The 13,509-nt window shown below is 38.7% G+C and overlaps 1 protein-coding gene across 1 annotated transcript in view; it reads left to right on the forward strand.

Annotated features, from left to right (window-relative positions):
- The window catches only part of LOC137429479 (putative E3 ubiquitin-protein ligase HECTD4), a 224,760-nt gene that overhangs the window by 148,936 nt on the left and 62,315 nt on the right, over nucleotides 1-13,509 (forward strand). The window contains exon 24 of the mRNA XM_078781093.1: nucleotides 11,815-12,078. Within this exon, the coding sequence (XP_078637219.1) occupies nucleotides 11,815-12,078 (264 nt within the window). The remainder of the gene's footprint in view (nucleotides 1-11,814; nucleotides 12,079-13,509) is intronic.

Here is a 13,509-nt window from a genome sequence, read left to right on the forward strand (position 1 = left end):
GTGTCACTCGTGGTGATATGAGTTCACTGATATTGTAATTGACACAACTCATAACATTGTCGTTATGCCATTATCTTAATTCTACTGTTTCATTTGCAACATCACTTGATTTAATCTTTTAATCTCAGTATTTATTCATATCATCATAACAATCTTTCTATTTTAGGTCCATATTTGTTTCTATTCTTATCAACCTCCTACGGTTTATCAATTTGTTCCAAAACACTGCAACCAAAGGTTTTAACCAAAGCTCTACCAAACTATTTCCAATTTGAACTCAAAATGCTAATTAAACAACAATTCAAAGAATTAACTTCAATGGGTCAACAAACTCATTTTATAAACAGATCTAATTTTCCCATCCAATAATTTTCCTTGCCAAATGTCATATTGCAACACTTTAATAAACCTTCGAAAAATGTCTCCCAAATCAATAAATTCCCTTTTTACTTCCCAAATACTCATCTGTAAATTACATATTCAATTACAGTTTTTTCCTATTTGTTCGGCCTAAATGGCCACTGAAGTGGCTGCCAACATGCAGTACCGTTTTTATCTACCAAGCAAGTATTCGTCCACATAAGATCTCTACCAAAATGTTGTTTGTAAAAACAAATCTGGGATTTCTGATTACATGGATGCACACTCTCAGGACATTTCAGGCTGCTTGTTAACAATCCACTACGATTAATTAATTCCTTTACCCACAATCAAATAATTAGTACAAATTGAGGATATTATCCCTATCACATTCATTTATAGATTCATTATGTTGGATCTAAATTTTCTCCCACTGCTGCAAGGAAGAACAATAGCTCTAATAAGTCTTTGTAATATCTCACTTCATTTACCCAGCATCGAAGAATTTATTTACTATCCATTCCCATCTGTTAACCAGTGACTTTGTTTGAACTCCAAAACTTAATTTGATGAATCCCATGTGTATGGTACCACTTATTGAAACCCCTACTTTTGTAGAAAATATCCAAGTAAGTGTTTTTTTTTTTTGTTTTTTTTTTTACACCCCCTTAACTGTTGCTCATCCATTTCTATGCACCCAGTGAGTACTACTGACACCAGTATGCCAATATAGGTGTGCGAGATTAACAAATATGTTGCAGGTACACGTAACAGCGCGTTCTGAGTATAAATAACGTAACAGCGCGTTCATGTCTGCCCCTTGGTTTAAGATGCACAATGCATTCCGTTTTAAAACTCACAATAGTTCAAATCAGCAAGATTTTCTTTACTATTTTCCCATATCATCTATGCCTAATACACATCCATACATGCAGCACAATTTATATGCTGATAAAATTCAAGTTTATATATATATATATAAATCCATGAGCAGAGTATTCTGGGAAGTCAGTGTAAGACCTCTCCCAAATTTGGATAATTTTGTACTCCCTCATTTCTTTTTATGAAGCTCATATCCATAAATAGCTGTTATTCTCATATAAATTCTATCAAAAATGGAATCCCCAAATTACTCACAATTTTACTATTAATTAATGGCTGCTCATAACCCAGCACATCAAATCTTTATATTCCATCTCCCTTGACAAAAGAGATAATGTTCATAATCAAATTTTATTTCTATTTTATTTTACGGATTCTCTGCATATTCAATCCCATCCACATAAAACTATCCATTTCCAGACAGGCACACTGTCGGTGTCAACAATCTTGTAAGATTGATACACAAAACAATAAAAAACACTAACATTGACACACAAAAAATACACACACACATGCATTATGCGTATTTGTTTGCGTTGGAACTATTATTTACAGATCAAGATGGGTGTCAATTTTATTTCAATTTCATAAAATTTGTCCTTCAATTTTTTTTATAAATGCTAATACACAAATGGACCAAAAAGTTTATTCTTAGAAAACCCCTATGATGTCACATTGAAATTACCCTTTCAGTTCCCACAATAATTTATCCAAATTTGACTACACACCCATTTACATGTCAGTCGACCACTGACTTATCAATCGTGTGGAACAATAGTCCGAAATTCCCACCTGATCATCATGTGATCCTTGTCCCTTGGTTTAAAATTTGCAAAGCAATTGTTCCAACTTTGTAAATTTAAAATTGTGTGCCCAACATAAAAGATCCAAGAATCATCGACAGTTATTCATGTTTGTCCAGTAATCTAATTTGTTGAGGCCAATCGTCATTTGGGATTTGTCGCAATGAAGGCCTAATCATTGTCTGAGGTATCGGTCAGCACTGGTACCCTTGATCTTAGTTTACCCTGTGAACTTGTCTTTCTTTTGGTATACGGACATCCTCTTTTCCAATGTCCCATCCGTCCACACTTGAAACACCGGTTTCTGTCGTTGCCTGGTCTGTGCACCTGTGCACTTGTATTGCTGGGCTGCATCTCTACATCCCTGAGTTGCCACTGCAATCTCTCGTTATCTCCCGAAACACGAAAAAATTCTCTGTACCGTCCTTTTTGGGGAGACAACTGGAAATCAGATGGGACAACTGTCCCTTTCATTCCTAATTTCGAGGGCAGTTGTGCATTTGTCTCCTCCACTGTATCCTGTATCCTTTTTATTTTAAGTTCTAGATCCGTTATCCGTTCTTGCTGTTCCCGTTGTCTGGATTCACCATCCCAAAGATGGAATGCAAGCCAGTCTACCGTTAGATTCTGTCTCTTCCTGGCTTTCAATCTTTGTTCCAATCTTTCCAATCGACTTCGCTCAAATGTACCATCTCTTGGAAACTCCTCATCATGTCCCTTTGTCCACAAATACCAATTCTCGACCTGCCTTATAGCTTCGGCACCATAACGGTCGTACATATGATGTGTACAAGTACCTTTTTGTGGAATTTCTGGTTGTCCTTGTGTATTCTTGCAGGCTCCATTTCCCATTCTGCCTTTTATCAAAGTAGCGTTGGATGTGTTGTAGCTTGTTCCAGGTTCCTCTAAAGCTTCACTCGTACCTCCAGGAAGGATCTCTCCACCTGTTCACACGGTGATTTCCAGAGAATCTCCCTCAGCTGTGGCTTTTGCACAATCCAATCTCACAGATCAGTATTTGCAGATGAGCCGGAGGGTCAGTATGAAATGGGTGAATCCTCAGGTGTCCGCTCTGTTGACGGGGAAATCACACAATGGTAACCGCACATATATATCTGTATATAAACTCACCACCTTGCTCAATTTTCCCAGGTTGTCTCCACATTGATAATATCTCGCAAAGATATCAAAGCTTCTTTCTTGAGACCGCATTTTCATCAATCAAACAATCAATATATTCAATTCAATTTATTCAGTTCAATTTATTCAGTTAAATTTATTCAATTAAATTCAATCAATTAGATTCAATCAATCAACAATTCAATCAATTATTCAATTTCAATTAATTCATCAATATTCATCAATAAATCAAATTAATCATTTTGGATGTCTCCTTGCATAAGCCCTTTCCCCAATGATGTCAGGACAGGTCCATCCATTGACTGAGATCGAATTTCATCGGTCGTCACCTCGGGTTCGTACCTCATGTTAATTGATGAATCACCGTCCTGTCCTAGGGTCATATCTGACATATTTCCCCATTTTGCCTGGTCTCCACAAATTTTCTTTGCAACCACTAAAGGCAACTCATCCTTCATTCGTGAGACAGCCAAAATGGATGGCAGATATTAAAGTTCATTGGGAAAAATATCTCATCATTTTTTTTCTTTTAATAGTACCCAAAATCTCTTGGCAATATAAATTTCGTAAAACTCCTGAAATAAGACTGTAAAATTCCTTCAATCATGCTAAATTTTGAAACTCCATCGCTTGTACCACCCAATTTATCCCATAGGGCTTGAAAGTTCTTTCCCAAGTTCATGCAATCATTCTGCATTTGAACCCTATGATATCATTCATAATAATCATCATGATTTTATAGTCATGGTCCTATCATAATCATCTATTTAAAACGAACATTTCCTTTATCACCACAGCTATGTGGTATAATCAACAATAGAATAAAACTGTACATAGCAACAGGCTACTTCATGGCCCCTTAGTATACCTATTGACAATAAGTCATAACAATATCGAATAATCATTGAACAATTCAAAAATCGCTTCCACTGCTCCAGCCGCAGCATTCGTCATTTTGTCTGCTCGTCCGCATGACCAAAACGAAATAAAGGGAGCTCAACCATTACACAGCGCTTTTAATGGCGCATGCCATAGGACCTCAACGCAATTTCGACTCGGCCAGAAAACGAGCAAATTTGCAGGATGTTAACTGGAATTAGTCGTGAAAATATATCAAAAATACACAAAAATACACACCCACAAAAATAAACAACAAAACCCAAACAAACCCAAGGTCGACCCTCTTACACAGTAAATTACATCATTTCAGCATCGTATTGATTGCTGACATATTCCAGGGTTTATACACACCTTAAAAGAGGTATGCGTGGTGTTGCCCCCTCCCACGTTTATTCCTCATTAAATTCCTCATTAAATTCCTTATTAAATTACTCATTAAATTACTCATTAAATTACTTATTAAATTACTCATTAAATTACTCATTAAATTACTCATTAAATTACTCATTAAATTACTTATTAAATTACTTATTAAATTACTCATTAAATTACTCATTAAATTACTCATTAAATTGCTCATTAAATTACTTATTAAATTACTCATTAAGTTACTCATTAAATTACTCATTAAGTTGCTCATTAAATTACTTATTAAATTACTCATTACATCGTTTCAGCATTGTATTGATTGCTGAAATATTCCAGGGTTTATACACACCTTAAAAGAGGTGTGCGTGGTGTTGCCCCCTCCCACGTTTATTCCAGGGTTTATACACACCTTAAAAGAGGTATGCGTGGTGTTGCCCCCTCCCACTTTTAATTACTCATTACATCGTTTCCATTTAAAAAACATCGCTTCTACTGCTCCAGCCGCAGCATTTGTCACTTTGTTTGCTCATCCGCATGACCAAAACGAAATAAAGGGAGCTCAACCATTACACAGCGCTTTTAATGGCGCATGCCATAGAAGCTCAACGCAATTTCGACTCGGCCAGCAAACGAGCAAATTTTGCAGGATGTTAACTGGAATTAGTCGTGAAAAATATATCCAAAATACACAAAAATACACACCCACACAAATAAACAACATTTATTCCGTTCAACAGAACAAACATTTTCTCTATCATGACATGCATGTCTTCAAAATTATATGACCAAGAGAAAAGTAAAATTAATTAAAAACTGCGGGCAGTGATGATCCGGGGACCATACCGCTCCATCCTGATTGGACGAGTGCGTGCTAGAGTCGTTAACAACGACAGTCCAGATCCGATTGTTCAAAATTTCAACTCAATCGATCGAAAAATGAACGCAGGGATGCATTTTAAAGGTGCAGTGGCACTAACTGAGTTGCCACGAATATGGCCACGAAATTGCCAATATGGCCAATATGACAAAATATTTTCCTTAATCAATTGGCTCATAGCATAACCAATCTGTAAGTATTTCATCCGAAGATGTATCTCTGAGGACTTTTAATTAAATAAGTCATTTATAAATCAACGAGTTAATTTATTAAATGATTAATCAATAAATCAATATTTTTCTTGACAGCCACATCACTTGGTCCGTGTCATGTCCAAATATCAGCTTCCTTACTCAAAAGGTGCCTGAGTTAATGTAATGTAATTACTGTAATAAGATTACTGCAATTACTGTAATGATTACTGTAATTACTGTAATTACCGGAACTGTAATTACTGTAATTACCTCAGGTAATTACTGTAATGTAATTACTGTAATTTAATAAGAAATGTAATTAATTAAATGAGTACTTCATTAATCGCTCATAATGAAATAATTCCTTAATTTTCATTCGATTCACTTGACATTCGAATGGGATTTATATATCCGTCAACTAGTTCAATCAATCACTACATTTTATTCAACATAGGCCAAAGTCCACAACAATTTGAAAAATCCTTAATTTTCATTCGATTCACTTTACATTCGAATGGGATTTATATATCCGTCAACTATTTTATTCAATCACTACATTTTATTCAACATAGGCCAAAGTCCACAACAATTTGAAAAATCCTTAATTTTCATTCGATTCACTTTACATTCGAATGGGATTTATATATCCGTCAACTATTTTATTCAATCACTACATTTTATTCAACATAGGCCAAAGTCCACAACAATTTGAAAAATCCTTAATTTTCATTCGATTCACTTTACATTCGAATGGGATTTATATATCCGTCAACTATTTTATTCAATCACTACATTTTATTCAACATAGGCCAAAGTCCACAACAATTTGAAAAATCCTTCATTTTCATTCGATTCACTTTACATTCGAATGGGATTTATATATCCGTCAACTATTTTATTCAATCACTACATTTTATTCAACATAGGCCAAAGTCCACAACAATTTGAAAAATCCTTCATTTTCATTCGATTCACTTTACATTCGAATGGGATTTATATATCCGTCAACTATTTTATTCAATCACTACATTTTATTCAACATAGGCCAAAGTCCACAACAATTTGAAAAATCCTTCATTTTCATTCGATTCACTTTACATTCGAATGGGATTTATATATCCGTCAACTATTTTATTCAATCACTACATTTTATTCAACATAGGCCAAAGTCCACAACAATTTGAAAAATCCTTAATTTTCATTCGATTCACTTTACATTCGAATGGGATTTATATATCCGTCAACTATTTTATTCAATCACTACATTTTATTCAACATAGGCCAAAGTCCACAACAATTTGAAAAATCCTTAATTTTCATTCGATTCACTTTACATTCGAATGGGATTTATATATCCGTCAACTATTTTATTCAATCACTACATTTTATTCAACATAGGCCAAAGTCCACAACAATTTGAAAAATCCTTAATTTTCATTCGATTCACTTTACATTCGAATGGGATTTATATATCCGTCAACTATTTTATTCAATCACTACATTTTATTCAACATAGGCCAAAGTCCACAACAATTTGAAAAATCCTTCATTTTCATTCGATTCACTTTACATTCGAATGGGATTTATATATCCGTCAACTATTTTATTCAATCACTACATTTTATTCAACATAGGCCAAAGTCCACAACAATTTGAAAAATCCTTAATTTTCATTCGATTCACTTTACATTCGAATGGGATTTATATATCCGTCAACTATTTTATTCAATCACTACATTTTATTCAACATAGGCCAAAGTCCACAACAATTTGAAAAATCCTTCATTTTCATTCGATTCACTTTACATTCGAATGGGATTTATATATCCGTCAACTATTTTATTCAATCACTACATTTTATTCAACATAGGCCAAAGTCCACAACAATTTGAAAAATCCTTCATTTTCATTCGATTCACTTTACATTCGAATGGGATTTATATATCCGTCAACTATTTTATTCAATCACTACATTTTATTCAACATAGGCCAAAGTCCACAACAATTTGAAAAATCCTTCATTTTCATTCGATTCACTTTACATTCGAATGGGATTTATATATCCGTCAACTATTTTATTCAATCACTACATTTTATTCAACATTTAAATGTTCACAAAACGTTGGAGCAAAACGTTGCAACAACGAAAGTGAAACGTTGTGGCGACATTGTGGAAACGTTAGCACAACCCAACATTTGAATGTTCCCAAAACGTTGGAGCAAAACGTTGCAACAACGAAAGTGAAACGTTGTGGCGACGTTGTGTAAACGTTAGCAAAACCCAACATTTAAATGTTCACAAAACGTTGGAGCAAAACGTTGCAACAACGAAAGTAAAACGTTGTAATTAATCAATAAATCAATATCCCATTAAAATTCCATTAAAATCCCATATCTTGTCACCCTTTGCATTGTTGAAAGCAATTAATTCCATAACTTAATATTACCTCAATTTATATATACTAGGGCGTGCCCGCACGTACGTGCTTGCCCGTACGTGCTTGCAAAAAAAAAACATGCGTGCAAACAACAACAACAAAAAACTTTGAAACCACGTGGCAGTAACGACCACAGAACCCCCCTTCTATTTACATGCAATGGTTTGGTCCATTCGCAAAGACAAAACGAACGACCACAGAACCCCCCCTCTATTTACATGAAATGGTTTGGTCCATTCGCAGAGCCAAAACGAACGACCACAGAACCCCCCCTCTATTTACATGAAATGGTTTGGTCCATTCGCAGAGCCAAAGCGAACGGCTTGCGAGTACGGTGACCATACCTTGGGACCCACTTGTCCGATTAATTTCAAACCTTAACAAATTTTCCATTCCTTCCCTTCCTGATCTGTCGATGTAGGGATGGGTTCTTTTTAGGATCATGTTGCATCGAGCATTATTTTCCAAAACAGTGTGCACATTAACCCACACCAAAACCTCTGACATCCCACCATTAACACCTATTGTAAGCGTGCCAAATCAGTAAGCATCACCCCTTCTATGAGCCTCGACCAGAGGGTGGTTGTTACTCACAAACACTCGTCGCTAGCTGTTCCATTGTCTGCCGATTCCCACTCTGCTGTTTTTGTCTCATAATCACCAAACAAGAACAGTACACATTTTCTGTAATTATCTCTCATAATCAGGATAAATTTGGAACAGCCCTTAAACTAACACCAAGCAGATCAATTTTTATATTTAGGTTGAGGTTTCACACAAACTGGTTCGTCGTGTCACCCATGCTATTTATCTGGCAAATTTCGTCAAAAAAAAAACAACAGCACTGGTTTTATTTCCTGGAAGCGTCCTGCAAAACGCTTTGCTTCTCGCAAAACGTCCGCCAATGGGAAGTAAAGGGAGGGAAAAGGAGCGGGAGGAAGAGACAGGGTGCCGGAATGGACATGAGGGACAATGAGGGACAGTGAGGGAGTGTTGGTATGCAATTTTTATCCAATCGCCATCTTTCACAGTAATTCTGGACCGGCATGAGGTGGGATTGTCTGTCATGAATTTATTTGTTGATCGAACGAGTTTTAATTTGTCTAAATCCGACCAGTCGTTCCAAAGATATAAGCCTTTTTGTCGCAATACCATAAATTGGAATGAGGTAAAAATATATATATATAAATATAATTCCCTTTCCCGGTTCCCTGTCGCTCGCCGAGCGCCGAGCAAGTCGCTCGCTCGCCGAGCAAGTCGAGTGCTTTGAACAAGTGCAAAAAAAAGAAGTACTTTATACGTGTACGGGTGGGTAAACGAGTGTACCGGCCTTACACGTCCTGGAAGCAAATGGTCGCAAGGTGCACGCTTGCTCCGTTTGCTCCCAGGTCACAGTAAGACCCTTAATGACCAGCGCAAAAATACGTATTTACAGAAATCATTTAGGAAAACACGAATAAATAGAATCATTTAACACGTTTCATCCTTGTATTACCTATGGACAATCGCCAGTCCCACACAAATCCTCCATGTATATACAACATAACTATTCCCAAGTTCGTAAATCATACTGGACAAAACAAGACATACTCACCTTTCAAAGACTTGTTTGTGTCCAGTTGATGTCAGCGGTGCCTCCAAATTGTCGGAGAATTTGTAGCTGAGAGACTCAGGACTCCAATGACCGGACACAGGTTTACAAAAGGTCTGGTTTATTAACTGGTTATTCACTTCATTCCATTTACCAAATAATACCGCATAATATAATGGATCAGGTTAACTCTTTTCGCATGGTCCTTCTCGTTCGGCTGATGTTCCTCTGCCACTCCCGTTGGTCAGAGCTTCTGGTAGCAAGTTCTGTCGACTCCATGGTTGCTCTTGTTTATATGGACAAACTGGACTTAATCCCCTCTCCGCTAATGCCCCGAGGTCATGCATGTACCAAGTCCTGGTATCAGCTCGCTCCCCTCCTGTTGTGAGTTCCGTTTACCAAACGATAGGGGGGTGCTTCAGCCAGGGGCTGTGACCAGGTGGACAAGAGATTATCATGTTCGGGCGCATTCCTGACACTCATTTACAAACTCGGCTTTCACAGAGTTTGCATGTAAAATGTATCTGCTTTGTTACCAGGTTAATTAATAAGTTACCAGTGCCAATTAATAAGTTACACTGAGTTACACTTCCACAGATCCCACACTGAAAGTTTTCCTTCTGTAAGGCGTTCTTTGACAAATGTCTGGAACAACTGTTGTCCGATGGCATCGTGGTCTACTATGTCCTTTGTTACCTTTTCATCAATTACTTTCTTGGTAAGAAGGTTACACAGGTCACTCTCATCGGTTACGAATGGGTCTCCATGAACAACAAATACCTCTGGTCAATCTAGCGGAATTTCTCATTACTCGGGTGGACTTTCCCCCTGTGATCTCGTGGTGTTGGTCTCTGGTATCAGCACCTTCCATGCCATATTCTCTTTGAAACTCCTCTACTAGATTAGACAAGTCAGGTGCAATCAGGAAGAAACGGTCTAGAGCTCTCTCAATTTGGGTTATTCCAGTAATGCCTCTAATGACCTTGAGTTTGCGGTTCTCCTGCTCAATTCCGTGATCTGGACCTGTTGAAGTGAATGCAGCAATCCCCTTCGTCACACAGAAATTTCCTTTCAGGAGTTCTGCCCAGACATCTGGAAAAACTTGTTCTGTTTGCTGCATTGTTGACAGGTACAAAGGGAGCAAACGTGCGTAGTTCAGGTGGTCGTGAGCAAAGAAGTACTTGATAAGAGCTTCAGTGCTTTCCATATGCAGCAGCAGGTCCCGTTGTCTGGTAGCTCTAATATACTGAAGGATAGTTTCAAACTGCCTCAAGTAGTTACGGATGTAGTGTTGAATTGGTGCTGGATTGCTTTCAAACTGTCCCAACTTTGTGAGGATATCTCTAGATTCGAACATGGTCATGGTTTCTCTGACAGCATCTCTGAGGTTTTGACGGTTGCCTGTGTTCATGCTGATATCTTTCTGATATGCTTTTTCCAAATCAATGGACACTTCACTTAGGAACACTTTCTCTTCTGGTGCTTTTGTTAGGAACCTGTCAAAGTAGAGATGGTATAGAGCAAGCAATGTTACAGTATGTGCTTCTAGGGACCTGTAGAGATGTTTTCCATTTAGGATTTGCGTTACGGTTGTTGGAGAATATAGTCCAGCTTCGACCCAAGCCTGGTCAATGCCACTTCCTTCTGCCATATTGAAATTGAATTTGAATTTGACTGCCATATTGAAATTAATTGTTTTTGAACTCCTTGGTATTGAAATTATGGGTATTATCATTAATTTGGACCTCATACTGTGTTCAGAATACCAGTTTTAATGGAATTTATATATTTTGGCGGCCATCTTGGATTTGACACCCTTAATCCGTTTAAAAAAATTAACAACCTATTTTTTCGAACATGTGACACCCCAAAGACAAGGAATCAAGTGGAATTTTGCTTTTAACAAAAAAAAAACACGACAGCCATTTTTAAGACATAGCAGCCTACACTACTATGCAGTACGAGGACATGTTAAATAAGCTGGTTGTATTAGGGTGATTTATAAGGTGGTTGTGCAAGACTGCTTCAATTGTGCGAAACTTCTGGATTTTTAAAATTATCTTTATAATCACATTATTGAAATTGAAGTATGCATTGTACTTGTTTGTTCTGAATCACATAAAATGTTTAAAAAGCAGTCCCAACTAGGTTTCTTGCTTTTCATACCGTCTGAACAAATGGTATTGACGCTGTTCATTTTGTACCTGTTATTCTCCTCTGACAAGTGCCTTATTATCCTCGCCTCTCTTCTATCATCCAGATGCCAATGGCAGCTTGAACCCAGTGGCATCATCTGTGCAACTCCAAGCCCGTCTCCTCTGTCTCTGCATCCCATGCTGCCTGGCTACTCGGGAAACTTTGACTTCCCCCCCTTTACACTTGAAGCTCAATCTGTCAATTTATCACCTCCAGGCTTTTTGGGAGCATTTCCGCCATTTCCACGTGTTCGTCTGCCTCCCTCACTCCTGTCTCTGCTTCGCTCTTTTGCTCCTCACTCAAATCTGCTCTTTCGACCCAGTATCCGGTATGTGATTTCAATACGTATTCTTCAATTTATATTCAACTTTTGTGTACTTTTATGCCTCACGTCTACGAGTAGGTTCATTTTGGGCAATGCCGATTCCTTTAACATGCCCATTTGCCAGATCTTTTGGCTGTACAAACTCTTTCAAAATTCGAAATAGTTATTCTGAGAGCCCTGCCTTTGCAAATAATTCAGTTTTGGCTACATATATATATTGTTATGGATTAGGGGCAGTGGAATATCTAGAGCCAGGTAGATCTGCATAGGTAAGTGCTCGACTGTCGTGATAGGGAATTTACCTGTAATAAGTTGTATGTTTAGCCGTATGTTGGAATAAGTTGTATCTGTGACCCCGCCACGAGTGGGTGGGGCATGATAATTAGTACAGGGATTATGGGTAAAATTCCCTCGTGTGTCATTCCCTCTGTGAGCAACCCAGTGTCCCTTATGACAACGCACTCATATACATTAGATAGATCCATTCGTGCACACATTAATTCCCCTCCGCCCCAATAAGACTTACAGGAAGAACAGGCAGGAAGCCAGATCGGGGCACCGCCGATGGGGCTGCAGCCAGCCACATCACCAGCTGCACAGCAACAGACATCGTGCCAGGCAAGCTATAGCCACGCCCAGGGAACGTGTGATTGGCTGGGGTAAGAGGCTGGCCACTGATTGGTGAAAGGAAGGTGGAAGGAGCGGCACACTGATTGGCCACCGACCGTCGACACCTCGGCCAATCAGTGCGGAAGGCACAAAACCACTACTTCGAAGCAGGTCGCTGATTAGAGGGGAAGGGCCGGTGACGTCAGAAGGCGGGAAAGACCACGAAGAAGCGAGGGACTGATTGAAAAAGCGGGAGAGCTGACGGAGACACGGAAAGTAACAAGACGACTCGCTCGCGGGCACTCTGGGTCGGCTTCCCTGGGTTCTTCTTGGTGCTCTTGGTGCTTGGTGCTTGGAGCGAGGCTTGGTGCTATGAGCAAACGGGACCTCGCGTGCGACCAACGAGCGGGCAAGCGAGGCATGCCGCTGAGCAGACGAGACCGGGGCGAGCGGGTGGTTCGGGGCCTGGCAGCAGGCGAGCGGGGGCACATCGAGGCCTTTTTTTCGCGCCAACCGGAGCTGCGTCGGACAACGCGCTCGAACATCGACCCGACGCTACACTGCCAGACAGATAAGCTCGCATTTACAAATACACAACGGGACATTCATTTTATTCATTCTCCCTTTGTCTCCTATTTGAAATCTATGCGGGGACGTCCCAATTTAGAATTAGTTCTTCCGTCGCGTTTCTTTGTATCGGGTTCCATAATAAATCTTTCATTCTTGTGCATTTTACCTCCCGTGTTCGTGTGAGATAAATTTGCAGGGTTGAAGACTGCCGGTGCGATCGCTGCAGGTAAGAGCTCGCCGCTTCTTCCTCTTCCT

The sequence above is a fragment of the Myxine glutinosa genome, chromosome 6 (assembly GCF_964187855.1).
Source record: "Myxine glutinosa chromosome 6, kmMyxGlut1.1, whole genome shotgun sequence".
NCBI lineage: Eukaryota > Metazoa > Chordata > Myxini > Myxiniformes > Myxinidae > Myxine > Myxine glutinosa.